Source organism: Borostomias antarcticus (genome assembly GCF_949987555.1).
Source record: "Borostomias antarcticus genome assembly, chromosome: 5".
In the NCBI taxonomy this organism is placed as follows: domain Eukaryota; kingdom Metazoa; phylum Chordata; class Actinopteri; order Stomiiformes; family Stomiidae; genus Borostomias; species Borostomias antarcticus.
This window is the reverse complement of record NC_140238.1, coordinates 30,842,080-30,859,196: the sequence shown is the minus strand read 5'-3', so window position 1 is coordinate 30,859,196 and position 17,117 is coordinate 30,842,080. Positions and strand designations below refer to the sequence as shown.

The 17,117-nt window shown below is 45.8% G+C and overlaps 1 protein-coding gene across 1 annotated transcript; it reads left to right on the top strand.

Annotated features, from left to right (window-relative positions):
* Window positions 1-1,981: 1,981 nt before the first annotated feature.
* LOC311308682 (dual specificity protein phosphatase 3-like) lies at window positions 1,982-3,751 on the top strand (the record flags this gene model as incomplete). The annotated part of the gene is made up of 3 exons (XM_084437693.1): window positions 1,982-2,103; window positions 3,126-3,358; window positions 3,509-3,751. 3 exons carry the CDS (start codon window positions 1,982-1,984, stop codon window positions 3,715-3,717), a joined length of 564 nt encoding a protein of 187 aa, XP_084293819.1. The 3' UTR covers window positions 3,718-3,751.
* Between the last annotated feature and the right edge of the window lie 13,366 nt (window positions 3,752-17,117).

The window sequence follows — 17,117 nt, the reverse complement described above, 5'->3', positions numbered from 1 at the left end:
CGAGTTAAGAAGCACTTAACTCCAAAGTACTTCTTAACTCCCATGCACAGGGTTGCTTAAGAAGGGTTCCTTAAGAAGGTTCTTTATCAGGAAACCCGGCCAATGTCTTTAAACAGCAGAATTGGATCTAACTGGTATTCCTATGATTAATGAATGATACAGATGGCAAAAAAGCATCACTCCAAGTCATTTTTAAAAGGTTGACATGGCAAGATTAATAAGTGAACCCAAAATGACCATGACCATAAATGTGACATTTGCACTTTAGGCTACTACAACCTTCTTCTCAAATTATTCATAGTATTTACTTACTCATAGAATTGACTATATACTCAGTATATTGTTTCGCAAAAATATCAATAAAATTGACTTGCATTACAGGTCGTGGATATCAAGGGTGCTCAATGCAATTTGTTGTGATGCATAAGGTTTGCTGTCATGTGCCCACACAATAAGCCTAATTGACAATGTTTATGTTGAATGTGAAGAGTTAACCATGGTACTGTAGCTAGTGGACTCACAAGACAGTTTCCTAAAAGATCAGAAAGGCACATGTCTGGATCCCTGTCAATGTCACAAGATAAGAGTTTAACATCGGCTCTCTTGATGACCACGTCTCTCGACTCTTTAACAAGATCAATCTGCATCAAAGGTCTGCTATTATGCTCCTGGTTAACAAGTTAATATAGATCTCTAGGGTCCCCCCAAACATGTCTTTGAACATTTTTGCTGAAAATACCAGTCAGATTAAGCATCCTAGCCTCTATATCCTGTTTCAGTCCTGTTCTGGAGGTGTTGTTTCTGTGTCTGTAGCTTCAAATGAGCTGCTGCTCCCCGCCCACACTCTGCACGCGCCTCCAGAAGTTCAAACAACGCAAACACAGCAGGGTTTTCAGGATTTTCAAATGGGGGGGCTTCTGGAGTCAAGGAAAAAGACCTTTTGTACGTCCTGTAATACGACAGGTAACATGAAACAAAAAGCTCCCACACACTGTCTACCTCCCTTGCAGACAAACTTTAATAGGACAATGTTTTATCTGCAAGTGAAGTGGACAGTGTGCAGGGGCTTCTGATGTCAGAAGCCCAGGCAAGTCTGAATGGGTTGTTGAATCACAGTTTTCAGAATTTGGTTGCCCACAAAAATGACTGGGTTGTCTTATAAGTTAGTGTGTTATTTGGCCCATCAGAGACTCAGATGGACTGTACGTGCACCAAAAAATTAAAAAGTAAAAAGTAGAGTTTTCATAATAGTTCCCCTTTAACTGTGGACCCCAGAATCCCATCTATCCAGGGGGGCTTGCTGAAGAGGATCTGGGTTCTTCAGACATTAGATCAAGTCTCATCTCCTCCCAAGCCATCTGGCTCAGCTGCTCAAAGAGGAAGTTGCCATTGTCACCCATAGCAACACAGAGGAGAACAAAACAACACAGTAAAGATGGATCACTGTTCACTGATGCTGGAAAGTTGATCCAATATACTACTACTACTAGCCTACTACTACTACTACTACTACTACTAATAATAATAATAATAATAATCATAATAATAGTGGTTTATGAGGGCCAATTAACACTTTTGTTACAGACTAGGAGTAGGGAATTCAGGTGATTTTTGTTGTCAGACAAAATTAAAATAGCATATCGTTTCTCATTTTGTGTTTGAAATTAGTGCTGCAACTCATGGACACTTTACAGAGTAAGAAAACCGTAGGCTATCGTTCTACAGTTGAATGAATAATAAATGTAGTCCAACAATATTCAATCCTTTTCATTCCAGAGAGGATGTAATAATAGTCTCAGAATGACACTTTTGTTATAGCCTAATAAAGAATATGAACCGATACCGCGAACTTGGCCCAGACCAGCGAGATTGAAACGGGAACTTGCACGGTGGCCGTGCGGTGCCTGCCAGCCTGCTCTGTAAACAGACACTCTTGCGCCACGTTTGGGATGAAGAATAAATACAGGCCACTGGAGTCGACATGACAGATTTCGAAGTGTCCGTACAGCAGCTGAATGAACTGCTGTCAGACGGGAGCGGTTGCTTCAGCATGCCATTACACCACTTCGACGAAGTGTTTGCCGGGATTTATGTCGGCGATGCGTGAGTTGGTTGCATGCTCTTTCTGCAGTCGATTTAGTCTTGGCTTTATTATGAACCATACAGTCTATGTAATTACATGTTTGTTTTATTCCCTGCATAACTTTTGGGGTGGCTTAGCCTACATACTCACCACCACAGGGGTTTAAGTTGACGGGAAGCTTCCATAGTCTATTAGGAGGGTCACTAGAAATATTATAAAACTACTAGGCAACGAAGTCAATTATCATTTACACCAGATAAGCACTCCAGTTGATGGTTGGGTTATTATGTAATCACATACTGTAAGAAATTAACACCATAAAATGTAACAAAACTAGAAATGGTGTTCAGAGAGCACAGGCCTCTGCCCCTGAATGCATTTTGTGGCTCTGTGCGTGCGCACGTGCTTGCGAGCAGGACATGTTTGATATTGCTGCATTTGTTAGGTCAAGAACTTAACGCAAGTCCAAACCCCGTGTCTCTGACCTTCCCACTTCAAGATATGATTGTTTCAGTGGAAAGTCTCTGTCTGGAGGGCACTGATGAGGGAGTTACATAACAACAGCCGTGTGTGTGTGTGTGTGTGTGTGTGTGTGTGAGAGAGAGAGAGAGAGAGAGTCATGCCTGTAATGTTCATGTCACTACTAGCCCGAGTATCCCCAGAGAGGTCATGAATAATGGACAGGGTTTGTCTTGGAGAGAAGGGATGAAGTGGAGGTGTAGGGGTATAGGGAAGTCTGCTGGCTGTAAGCTGGCGGCTTTGAAGGATGTCCCAGCTGTCTTGAAGCCTTAAAGCTGGGTACTCTTCTGATGGTGTGACACAAAGTCTGCATAGTGAAAAATTTGAAACTCAGGTCAAGATACCCAGTGAAAATTACCCATAGTTATCATATCTCCAAGTTCAATATCCATAGTTACCCATAGTCATCATCAATGTCTATCCCCAATGGACGTTTCACTTCGTTCTGATAGACGGGGCTGTATATCGGGGCTAGATTCAAGGACCCAGGTGATCCAAAGACCCTCCATATGTCGTCCCACAGGTTTGTGGCGATGAGCGTGACGCATCTGAAGCGCCTGGGAATCACCCACGTCCTGAACGCAGCCGAGGGCGACTCCCTTATGCATGTCAACACCAACGCGGAGTTCTACGCCGGCACGGGCATCGTCTACCATGGCATGCCCGCCAGCGACACAGACCACTTCGACCTGAGCGTGTACTTCGACGAGGGGGCAGACTTCATCGGGAAGGCCCTGGCACACAACGGTGGGAGGGGTGAGTTTGCGCGTTATGATAACCTTAAAAAAAGTATTTTATTTTATTTGATATTTATCAACATGTGATATAGATGTTCATGTATTGTTGCGAAACAGGGCAAAGGTCAAGCCTAACACACATCCACCTTTGCGCTGTCGTCCAACCCAGGTAAGGTGTATGTCCACTGCAAAGAGGGCTATAGCCGCTCTCCGTCGCTGGTCATCGCCTACCTGATGCTGTGTCACAGGATGGACGTCCACTCCGCCCTGGCCATGGTCCGCCAGAAGAGGGAGATCGGCCCCAACGACGGCTTCCTGCGCCAGCTCTGCCAGCTCAACGAGAGACTGGCGGCCGAGGGAAGGTTCTGGAACCAGTGAGGTGTTCCGCACGGTCGGGATTACAGATTCCCACCACTTTTCAGGGAAAACGAAGCGAGCTACAGCAATGGTACTGAATTGTTATGGCGCATGTGTGATGATTAACGGATACTGTGAAGCATTTTAGCATTGGATTGACATATGCATAGCCTGCTTACACAGTGATGTATGTATCAAATGTGTAGACAGTCTGTGATGAATGATCACCCCTGTGTGGTATGGTCAGAGGTTATGGCCTTGTCTACACATACACGGGTATTTTTGAAACTGGGTTTTTTCCCTACTTCATGTCATCCTTAAAAAAAATCCCTGTCCACATGAAAATGCAAAAAAAACGCTGCCTAGGCTGACGCTGGCTCATTCTGTTCAATGGCGCCATGGTAACGAGGCTGTAACACGCACGTCAGCCGCTTGCTGTCACATTCACTTTCTAACTTCATTTTGGTAACCGAGAGCTGCACAGTTCTGTAGCTGAGTCCACACGGTTCTCGTTACGGCATTTTATGAAAACGGGAGGTGACAGCAATGTAAAAACAAGCCCAAAACGGCGGTTTTCTTGTCCCCATGACAACTTGAAAGTGGAGTTTCTAAAAATGTTCACCCTGGACTGAGTTTTTCAAAAAAGTCTGGTTTCAGTGACCTGGAACGCCGTTTGTGAGTGGACGGAAGGCCAAACCGCGTAGAAAAACGCCTGGTTTCAAAAATACCAGTGTTTGTGTGGACAAGGCCTGTATGTACACAGATCTACACAGTATCTCACTGCCACTCTTGTCCTGCTAGCTGTCTGAATCACAACTTCCGACTTCATCAGATAACCAAGGTGAGAACAAATGAAGATGCAATCTGTCTGAAACGAGCCCAGCTGCCTCTATCGCCCCTCCTCTCTCTATCCCTCCTTCTTTCCATCTACTTCCATCCCTCCATCAGTCCGACCTTGACCTTGTTTTCTTTATCCACATTCTCTTAGGTCCTCCACGTACCACACCTGACCCTCCCAGGGGATTTAGTTATCTAGGGTAAAGGGCTAGACGGATACTCTACATGGAACTTGGTTGTAGTGTCTAATCAGGGATTTTGATGAGGGGGAAATGGTGTCACCCAAACGTTTGACATCCCATGATTCCAGTTTCTCATCGCTATAAACATAGACTGTGACACTTCAAATAGATGCTCACGCCATGCATTATGCACCAAAAACGGTGAAATGTGTCCACCGATGAAAATTTTCTCCTGCATTTCACCCATCCTGTCATCCTTCCCCCAAGGGAAGCCGGGAGCAGACAGTAGGCAGCGTGCGTGGTACGCGCCCGGGGACCAACAAAGTGCTCCTGTCTTTGCCTGAGATGAGCAGGGATCTGTTATTTCTGCATGTTTTTCATATTGGGTTCTTTTATGGGGGAAACCCTTGCGAACATTGGGAGAACATGCAACCTCCGCACAGAAAGGCCCGGAGGCCCTCTTGCTGTGAGGCGACAGTACTACTGCGCCACCGTGCCGCACGTGAGTGATTTCGGGGTTCAGTGTCTTGCTCAAGGACACTTCGGCACACTCCGGGAGCTGGGATCGAACCAGGGACCTTGCGATCGCCAGCCGGCCGCTCTACCACTCTACTCCTGAACTACGTGCCGCCCCTGACTGGCCATTAGTCGTCAATGAAAAAAGTACAGATCTAGGACCAGCTAGCCCCCCCCCCCCCCCAAGTCATATCATTTTTATAAATAGCAGAGAGAAAACATATAACCGATCTGAGAACTGTTATTCTCTGTCCCCACTACTCCGACATGGAGTTGGCCACCACTCATTAAAGTAACATAATTTGCCAGGAGGGGGCGCCAGATACAACAATTTGGACCAGCATCAGGTGAAGAAATGGTGCAGTGTGGGGAAATTAAATCCTTTTGAGATTAGTTAGATTCTAGCTTCATACTGGCAACAGTCAGGACTGGGGTAGCCTAATTTCCTGTCTCTCAATGCTGGAAATCCAGATTTTGGCCAGTCCAGTGGTGAAAGAGACGACAATTTGTGTGATCTTCATTAATATATTACAAGTGTGTTTAGGTTCTACACATCTAAATTGATGTAGTTCTCATTCTCAGTCTGAATCCTCCTCTCTTTCCTTCCCCCTTGTCTCACCCATTCCGTTTCTACCCCTCCCTTGGTTCCTTCGTCTTCATTTCCCCTTTCAAAGCCTCTAGTCCTTACCAAAGGCCTTTAAGCATCCAGTTTATTATTGAAGCTATGGAAAGCAGTTTTTTGTGTCTGTGTGTGTCTGAGTGCATACGCAGTGTTGTGTGAGCGAGTGCGCATGCAAATGTGAGCGTGTGTGCAGGTGTGTGTAAGAGTTTGCATGTAATGTTTTGTTTCGGGAAGGGTAGGTCTAAGTGTGGGAGTGGGTCCACAGAGCACCCACCCCCACCCCCTCCTCCCCTTATCCTCATCCGACCCTCAGAGTTGAATTGAGTACATGTCTCGGCTAGCAGTAGAGGATAACATGCTTATGTAACACTATTTTGCATGAGTGGGTCTGTTGGGGCGGGGGTGTGCGCGCGTGTTGAGAGAGAGGAGGGGGTTTTGTGCTAGCGTGCGAGAATGGCAGACTCGCGGTGCGGATAAACTTGTGCTTGAATAAACCTGTATTCAGACAGTGCTTTGACCCCTTAATGGTGTGCAGTTGAAGTTCTCACAGAAGCCCCTTTAGACAGTTGCCGGCATTCATTGCTTCAGAGTTGTGTGTAAGTGTAGCCTACATAAATTGAATGTGTGTGTGTGTGTGTGTGTGTGTGTGTGCGCGCGCGCCCGCACATGAGTGTGCTATTTTTGTACTATCGCTGGAAGGCCTTTTCCTTACTTTGTTGAGTGGAAAATCTGTAATGGACGTCTGAGTGAGTCTCTCTCTCTATGTGTGTGGATGTACTGCATTCTTTTCACTGTTCAGAGAAGCCCTGTTTGGGAGCAAGACAGACAAGAGACGTTGCGGCGGGATGGTGGGGAAATCTCCCCGGATTGGAGCAGATAAAAGCTTCCTCTGTGACATCATCTCTCCCACAACCTCTTAAAGCAAACTCAAGAGCTCCAGGCTGGAGTTCAGAGTTCACTTGTCCTTGGTATGACCAATGGAAAAACCTCTCGGTTACTGGCCACCAGGTTGTAATAGCCTAATAATAATAATAATAATAATAATAATAATATCAATAATAATAATAATAATAATAATAATAACAACAACTAGTGTTCTTACTCACAACTGTCAATAAAGGAGGCAGTGAATCAAAGTTTGTTTTTTTAAACAGAGCCTGTAAGATGACCAACTCCATAATGTTAAGGGATATGAAGCATCCAAGCGAGACTCTACGATTCAAACTCTAACAAGTAAAGGAGTCATGTATATAATCACACATTTATTACATAAATATATCGCAAACAGACCAGCAACAATGAAAAATATCTTCCTTTAAAACCACGAACGCAGTGTGAACATCACGCACTGGCACCTGCTGATTGTCCATCCAATGAATTGACACACAACAACAGACAGAACAGACAGATCACCAAAACACATTATCAGTACAAGACACAGACTTAGTTTTTGCCTTGAGACAAATTAAATCACATAGTTCTGAATATTAGAATGTGGTACTGTAATAGGCTAATCTGAACTGAATGGTTCTTTATAATTCAACAGAGTGTTCTGTAACGGTGTAGATCATTTTGTTGGGATTTATAATAACCCACAGAAACAGACTATTTATTGTTCTTTTTTCTTTTTCTTTCTTTCTTTTTTTATTTTAAGAAGTGACTTGAGTAAATACTGTTTTATTACTATACCATTAACTACGTGCCATAAGCATGAATACTGGTAGAGTGAGCTGGTGAACGAAGAATCACAGTTAATATCCGGATGTGTGTGTGTGTGTGTGTGTGCGCGTGTATGTATGTGTATATGTGTGTGTGTGTGTGTGCGTGTGTGTATATGTGTGTGTGTGCATGTGTGTGTGTGTGCTCTGCCTGTAAACTGTTGAGATATTTATGTCGCCCTGAAAGTTATAGTTTCTGACTTTGGAACAAAATACCTACACAGAGGAAAAGCTGGTCTAGTTGAAGTAGTCCAACATTTGTAAGAATATTATTCAGCTTATAGTCCTGTAAATACATTCTACATACTACAGCAGAGAAGAAACAAGATATTTTACATATGCATATTGGATGATATTACTAAGAGAACAGAGTCACAATCAACAGGTCAGTTTGGTGGAGGTGGTTCAAGAACCACCCTGGAGAGTAACCTTGCCTGAGACCAGAGAGTTGAGTTTAGTTAGCTCCAAATGAATGCCTTGATTTTAGCTGAAGGCAATCAGGAGGCCTGCAGTAAACATGAGATTGAACCTGCTTCATATGGAATATGAATATGGAGGTTTGCTAGATGTGAGCTGGTAGTATTGCCTAAAAAAGGAGGGCCTTTGAGGCGGAAATGAAGGACAAGCAGGAAATGAAGCGTGTACAGAGGCTGCTGAAGAGGAAGCTCAAGGAGACCAAGAACAATGAGGAGAAGAATATGGAGGACAGACTGTAGAAGACCGAGGTGAGAGAGGTGTGGGATGGTACCAGGGTCATTACTGGCTACAAACAGACCAACCATTTGACGGAGGGTAGCCAAGAAAGGGCCAATGAGCTGAAGCTGTTTGACAGATGGGGGACAGGATGGGCGGACTACACCTGGCGCACGTGGGAGTGGGAGGCGAACACCTCCAGACTCCGTGATCTCATCCCGGCCGCCGGTCCTTCCCCTACTGGAATGGACCTACCCAGACCGGCGTGGGTGAGGCTTAACCGTCTCCGGACGCTTTCGCTCATCGATGCACAGATGGGGCTTGGCGTCCTGTGCGGCGTGCGAGTGTGGCGCCGAGGAACAAACCGCAGACCACGTCATCCAGGACTGTCCGATATATCGGACACCCAACGGAATGTGTGGCCTGACGGTCGTGGATGATGGTGTGCCTGGATATATAGCCCCCACCTCCCCCCCCTTAAGCTTGACCACCAGAAATCCGGTCTGTGGTCCAGTCATATACGTATCTAAGGGTGCACCTGGACAACAGGCTGGAATGGACTGGATACACTGTGGCCATATTTAAGAAGGTACAGAACCAACTCTACTTCGTGTGAGGAGGCTCAGGTCCTTCAATGTACAGTACGTCGAACATTACAAAAAATGTTCTACCAGTCTGTTGTAGTATTAGTGAGCGCCATCTTCTGTGCAGGGCGCTGGGGCGGCAGCGTCAAAGCTGCGGCCGTGAGGATGGGCTGATCAGGAGGGTGGGGGGGTCCGTCCTGGGGGTCAGCCTGCACTCAGAGTGGGGGACGGAGGGACGTCGTGGAGAATGGCTGGGGAGCGCCTTCAGTGACAGACTGATCCCGCCATGACATGCGTCCCCTGACCGCCATGACATGCGTCCCCTGACCGCCACGATTTGCGTCCCCTGACTGGCTGACACTGTGGACCCGGGTCAGCTGGGAGGGGGTGCTAAGGCTCCTTGGTCAGGACAACCTACAAACGTGGCATACTTACCTACTTGATTTGACACTTGCATCTTGCACACCTTAGGATCGTCTGCAGGATCTAGGCATGCTAAGGAGCCTACTTACCTACTGTTATACACTTGTCTATTTGTTCTCTATAGTATATTGGGATTTCTGTATATTTTGGATCTATTGTAAATTTGTTTGTCTGAAAATCAAAAAGATTCTATGACCTTTTCTCAGAGGGTTGAACAAATGCTTCTGCCTCGTTTTTCTAAGATTATAGGAGCCTAATTTGTTAATTATTAATAGATTAATGGGGATTAAGTATATCCGTTTTTATGTGGTTGGGTAAATTCTACTGCGTTGCTGCTCTCTGCTGCCTGAAGGTGCTGTTATAATATAGGAAAGCCTCAACAAACTGACAATCCAACAACAAAGTGGAGGATGAAAATCCTGATCTAGCTCAGAATTATATAGTTTTACCTTTTAATAATCTTGAGACACCCGCTCGCATAGTTATGTTGCAAGATATATGCTTTTAACAAGCAAATGCCTTTTGAAGGAAACATTTGCACCAAGTCTATGACTGGTTTGTAGGCTACTGAGGTAATCTCACCTCATGGTCATTTCAAGTTCGGAAATTATTTCAAACAGGAAACTTGCCCCTCAGTGTACTTTCGAGTATAAATAAAGGTTGAAATGAAGTTTGGCTGATGTTTTTTAAGCCTCCAAGAGCTCTCAGAGGAAGCCGGATGTTGGGGTTTAAACTGTAGATGGAGTTACACAACCGCTGGCTGTACTAATTTTGAACGTTCTTAACACATCTTAAACCAATCTTGAGGTCTAATATCTGACAATCTTGTTTTGCGTCTCTTGTACAGTATTAGCGGACAGTGTTCGGTGGTCGAGGCACACGATGTAAGAGATGGGAGAGTGAGATGAGTGGTCTACCACGGGAACTGCCAAGCTGATCCTCGTTTCCATTCAGAAGTGTCCTCTTGTGGGAGGTGACCTGTGTCTGCCTGACCAGCGGGGTAGCATGTCATGATTTGCAGGGTGGCGTGTCACATGGTTCTGACTGACTCCTCTGTGACCCCATAGTTCCAAATCCTCTTTCCACCTGGAGATACAGTTGAAACAGGGGACTGGGGGATATATACGCTGATGTGATAAGACCCTCTCTATCCCCACAGCCGCAGTGAGTCACTCTGCAGTGGTGCACTGGATGAAATGAAATTGCTTCTACGGCTGTGAAAAATGTAATCGAATAAGCACTTTAATCCTTGTTCATTACCATAAAGAAATAAATGTGCTGCATGACTAAATGTTTGCTCTCATATTTGCCGGTCGGAACAAGTATGCCTAAATAAACCAACTGGCCAGCCAACGGAAAGGATGCGTTATGTAAGCCAAGGTTCTGCGGTTAGATGTAGGTGTGAATGAGCAGTGAGCATGGGATCCTGCTGAGCAGTGTACACACACACACACACAGAATGTAGCCAAACACTAAATTGCAGTCTAAACATTAACCATACACAGTATAGATTTTCAGTAGTAGTAGCCTAGTAGTGATGTTCTGTAGGCTACTCTAGAATCAGCCAGCGACAACACTGCACGATTTGCATGCAACATTCCCAAACTCCACACAGGCAACACCAGCACAGAGCCGAACAAGCATGACCGGACCATGGTTGACTCTAAACAAGAATCATTTATTAAAGTGAAAAGGTTATTGTTCTCTCGTGTACCTGAGTTCAGCCACCTCCAGCCTTCCCCTACGTCATGATTGCGTGAAGTGAAAGCCAGCGTGCACTTGTGCGCGTGTCTGACGGTGAAGCCACACAAACAAACCTGACGGGAATAGCCTACCTACTGTTCTGGAATTTCATTAATGTGGGGGAGTGAAGATGAAGCTTGATGCCTGATGATAATGACCTTACTGTTTCCTTTTAGAGATTAACGAGACCTAATTAATGACCTAACGTCATTAGCGCAGCTATAAAAAGCGCGCGTAAGCCTGATAAAGCTTGTCTATCTCGGTATGAAGCTATTCGAAGCAACAGTGATGACTGAACATTTGGAAGTGTTCTGCGAAGCCCCGTAGCTCTTCTGGATGTGATAATGCTATAAGAGCTACTTCATGCTAAATGTTACCAAACTATGTGACAGTAGGTGCCAGAGTGGGCGTTACGTTTGTGTGTGTGCATTGTAATCATACTGGGGTAATGAGAGAACACAAAGCATCATGGGTACTGGAGGCTAGTGCATGAGACATCCACAGGCACACAGAGCACACTGAAAGTTTCGAAACAGCCAATGGAATCAGATCTCACTCGGTCTCCACCACCCCTCCAAACACACGCACACACACACACGCGCACGCACGCAGCAGTCTTTCTCCTCTGCATTGGATTTGACCTGAGTGAGAGTTTAATGTAATTTGTACAGGATTTCTCTCATTGACTTCACAGGTGTTTTGAACAGTGGGTACTGATGTTGAGGCTTTTCAGATAGTAGAACAGGACATGAAGGTGGTTCTTGTCTATCAATCATGTTAGTGGTACCCCTCCATTCAGATTGCATAGCCAGCTCTCAGGTGATTGAATGTAGGACGGACAGAGAGAGGGTGTGGGTGAATCTTTTCCGTCGCTTTAAGCGCTTTGCTTCCTTGTTTCTATGTCAAACAAAAATGTAGCTTAACAAACAGTGCACCTTACCTGTTAAACTAGGCTACATGTCTAACATATTTAACTTGAGATGACACCCTTTGATTTGTCATTACTTATGAATTATCCATAAGGGAAAAAAGTAACAATTAAATGTGACAAGTAGCCCCAAGAATGACCACAATAACCCAGAACAATGCATGGCCTTGTACATGGCGTGGATGGAATTTGACATGATTTGACATGGTTTTGACTGGTATTTTAATCCTTATACTTATTTCAACTACTTTCAATACTGAGACGACTTAAAATGAGACGACACTCACTGTCTGGCGCCATTGGTCATAGAAAATCACCTGATCACTCTGAGGAGAGAGCGGTTGTAGATATAACACTGTTGTGATGTCATGATTATGCAAGATGGAGACGGGGGGACAAAGCAGATGTGGACAGTGAGCCACCGATACGTTGAGGACGGGATTGTTGACCTTATATACCAAACCACAGCATAGTGAGCATACAGCCATTATTCATGCATGTCAACCGTGCACCCCCCCTCCCCTTCATTATGATGCAAATTTCATTGTCTGAGGTATGAACAGTTGTTTAAATCTTTTTTTTTTGTTTTGTTTATGTTTTGTGATTTTTCTAGTTTATCTGTGATACGTTTTCATAGAAAAAGTAATATTCCTGTTAACATTAAGACAGACATACGGCGGACCAATAGAGCGCAGGAGGAAGTTGTCCCTACACTGCTGATCTGGGGTCAGACTGACTATGAACCACCTAAAGATTAACATTAGGATGGTAGGATAGGAACACTAGACCCAGATCAGCATTTAGGCTCAACTCCCAATCTATAGCGATCAATATTACAAAGCAACTGTGATCAGAGTGAAGTTTCATGACTATCTAACACTGCACTGATGGTCAGAAAGTGCGTACAGCTGTTTTACACGGCAAAGCATCAGTCAAGCTCAGACAAAACATGAACATTAACTTACCAATAAAATCAAATGCAAAAACAACAAACAAGTATACAAAAAAAGTTCAACACTATCCAAGTTGCGAACTTGTATTTTAAAGTAATTTCTTTCTCTCTTTCTCTCTCTTGGCTTTCATATTAACATCACACCCTGTCAGAGACAGTGTGGAAAAAGCATGACCCCAAAGTGTGACAAAGATCCACCAAGAACTTTTAGTGCACAACATCTCAGAGTCTGGGACTTCTCATAAATGGTCTTTTCTTACATTCTTCACGAGGACATATTCATGTACCTGGGATTGTCTCCCCTGCTGTTCTCTTCTAGGTGCTTCATTTGGTTGGGGAAGGAAGGGTAGATAGGGCTTTAGGGTAGATAGGGCTTTAGGGTAGATATGGGCTTTAGGGTAGATAGGGGCTTTAGGGTAGATAGGGGCTTTAGGGTAGATAGGGGTTTAGGGTAGATAGGGGCTTTAGGGTATATGGGGCAGGTGTGGTTAGGGTATATGGGGCAGGTGTGGTTAGGGTAGATAGGGGCTTTAGGGTAGATGGGGCAGGTGTGGTTAGTTTAGATGGGGCAGATGTAGCTTTAGGGTAGATGGGGCAGGTGGGTTAGTGCGGGATAGGTGGGGTAGATGGGATTAGGGTAGGTGCGGCAGGTGTGGTTAGTTTAGATGGGGCAGGTGTGGTTAGGGTAGATGGGGCAGATGTAGCTTTAGGGTAGATGGGGCAGGTGGGTTAGTGCGGGATAGGTGGGGTAAATGGGATAAGGGCAGGTGCGGCAGGTGGGGTAGCGTGCGATAGGGTTGGGTGTCCAGGGTAAGGGCCAGTGCAAGGAGGGGGGACTGGGAGAGGGAGAGGGATCGGCCAGATTGTCAGACAATCTGTGGGAGTTGTGGGAGTTGGTGGATGTTGTGAGGGAGCGAGGCTAAGTGAGGATGGTCATTTACAGGTGACTTCCCTGGGTTAGTTAGTTAGTAAGTAAGTTAGTTAGTTAGTTGTGCGATGGTTCCTTAAGGTTGTGAGGGAACAGGATCAGAGGAAAGAGCAGGAGTGGGGGAGACATGAGAAAGACGTGCCTTGAAAAGCACTGTTGAGTCCTGACTTGCCGAGAGAGAGACGGCTATGCTGTGCTGGTGCGATTGAGCGTGTCTGAAGGCAGTGTGCTCATCGGTGCTGGTGCGATTGGTTCTGTCTGAGAGGAGGGACAGCAGCTAAGGGACCGCTTGGCTGTTTGACATGTCTCTTGTCACGCGCTCTAATGGTTAAGATCTGGGGTGACCTAAGGAGAACATGTGACACAGCCGTGGCGAGCCCCTCTCTGCCCATATTCACAGCCATAGTCTAGTTGAACATGGCTATAGTTCACAGTGTTGCTAAGAGTAGGTTATCATACAGAATATCACACAACCCTGTATTGAAATGAAAGCCTGACAATCGTTTTGTTTGTGTATTGTATATAATACTCTCTCTACATATTGCTGTGTGTGTATCTGAACGAAAAACCCAGCCATGGGTTATTCTATACTCATGACATCAGTCTATTGCTCGTCGTGTGTTTGAATGACTTCATTTGCAGCTCAGTAAGAACCGATGGGTTCGTATTCATGGTTGATGTTGTTGTCATTGTCACAGTACTGTTGGCTTCACAGAAAGCAGGGGGGGTCGCAGGGGGGGGGGGGGGGGGGGGGGGGCTTAGAGCAGGGCGAGCGGGGTAGAAGGGTAGCAAATGTTTGGGCTAGGGCTGTTAAGACTGTCCAGGAATTAGTTGCAGGGGTGGTGAGGCAGAGAGATTGGGATATGAGGTGGGGTATCTAGTAGGGTACAACTTGAGAGTACATTTAGGTAGAAATGTCGAATGAAACACGGGTCTGAGTGTCCATTATGCAGAGTAAGGACATACAGCACATGTCTGTCTGCATTGGAGGAGATGTTTCACCTCCCTGAAACACTGAATGCAGGGGTATCGTCGTGGGAGTGGCAACCTGGCTTCAGTGGCCACCAGGAGGTGTGTAGCACTAAAATGACAGGGTGGGGTCGTGGCTTTAGTGCAAAATAAAAACCTGCTAATCACTTTTGCGTGTGCTGGATCGGGTGGGGGTCTGAGGGCGGAAACGCAGAGCTAGATTTTAAGAATGGATGCCCGAGGAGGACAGTCCGAGAGTCATTTCGAAGGCTTGGTGACCCACTGAAGCATCTATTTCCTCGCAGGGCGAGGGGTGTTCTTGTGAATGCTGTGGTAGCATATATTATATAGTACATTTACACTGTGGCAGGTTGTAATGGCTTGGCCTCAGTCACGTCTCCACCTGCCACAGTTAGAGCCACCGTATCCCTCCGCCTCACAGGCGAATACGTATCCATCCACAGGTGAATACCGCTGAACTCAGTCTTAGTTAGTCTACTTCCTGTTCGCCATGACAACAGTGCTTTGGCCTGGCCCAGGGAGTCAACATTGGCTTCCATTGGTCTCTTCCTCCGACAGTTTCCTGTGAGTTTATCAGTCACAATTCCTTTGATGACCTTTATGAAGTTCCTGTCTTGAACAAAGGGGGAATCCAGAATGACTCTTGGTCCCGTTGTGTGATAAAAGTAGTTAAAGAACTTTTAACAAAACTTTTAACAAAAAAGAAGAACTAAAAGACTGCTATGTTGATCCATGGCCTCTTCTATTTCCAGAGGGGTGTACTAGACCTAAACTGCCTGGTGGAGTAGGGGAGCAGATAGGCCCATATTGGCAACTTGTTTGTGCAAGTGTGAACATGCGCGCGCATGTGTGTGTGTGTGTGTGTGAGTGAACATGTGTGTGTTTGCACTCAGAAGGGCAGCTGCGCTGAGATAACAGGTGAGGTAGAATCTGTGGGTTTTGTGGCGCGGTTTAAAGCACGCGCCGCCTATTGTCAAGACAACAGAGAGAGGTAAGTGGTCCCTCCCCCCCTGCCCACCCTCTACCAGTCACGTGTCAGAGGAGGCGGGACTCCTGTTTGACGGGCAGGGCAGGGCACCATAGAGGGGAGACACACACACAGCAAGGACATGTAGTCCAGCCTGGTCAGAAGATAAACTGTAGTGGACGTTCGGTACAGCTGGAGACACGACGGACTGGTGGACACCACATTGTAAATGACGTGTGTGTGGAAAGAAGGGAGTGAGGTAAAGAAAGAGGTATGTCTAGGAAGAGAGGTATATACTGTACGTTTTCAGGTAGACAGGTATGTATGTTGAGAAGTACGTGGAGGTACGCCATTGTCTTCACAGGTACATGCAGGTACAGAGGTATGTAGGTATACTGTACAGGTAGACTATGCATGATGTACTGTATGTATGTATGTATGTATGTATGTATGTATGTATGTATGTATGTATGTATGTATGTATGTATGTATTTATGTATGTACAGTATGCATGTACTTACACATTGCAAACAAACATACAGTACATACCGGTGTGCATGCATCTAGATGCACATCTTCAAGAGAGGTACATGTACATGAGAGGTACGTGTGTGTGCGTGTGTGTGTGTGTGTGTGTCAGAGGGAGGTCGGTACGCAGGGAGGTAGCTTCACAACGACTTCCCTCGGCTGAGCAAGGCCTGCACGTTACTGGAAGAGCATTAGGGAGAGGGGGGACACACACTCGGTAGGGTCCCAGTGGAGGACGGAGAGGAGGGGACAGGGGGACGAGGGCCGGGCCCCGGAAGGAGGCTCCAGCCGGGGGTTAGGGTTCAGCTACCCACCCTCCTCTACCTCTGAGGTTCGGAGGCTCAGCTCCACCAACACAGTCTGCTTACACACAGTTTGACTATGCATACGGTTGCCTGTGATGAGCTATACGATTGAGTGACTGTTAATGAAGGTGTGTGTGTGTGTGTGTGTGTGTCACCATCTGCCTTTTGAAGAAATTGCCTTCCACTAGCACAGAACTCCACCGATGCTGCTAGAGGCTGCAGCCTTGCTCACAGAGGGCTGGAGGCCAGGAGAACACAAACAAATAATCAAAACAACTTAAAAAAAACAAAGGCTATTTGTTATTTCTAATGAATTTTCCTCAGTGACTGTCAGGGCTGGTGACAGGTGTTGTTGTTGTTGTTGTCGTTGATGATGTTGTTGTTGATAACGATATTGTGTGTTGATGATATTGTGTTTCTTAAAAGAACAAAGTTTGGAGGCCCATATCCCGTCCTCTCTTTTCACTTCTTCTTCTCCTCTCCTTCACGCCTCAATCTCTTCCTG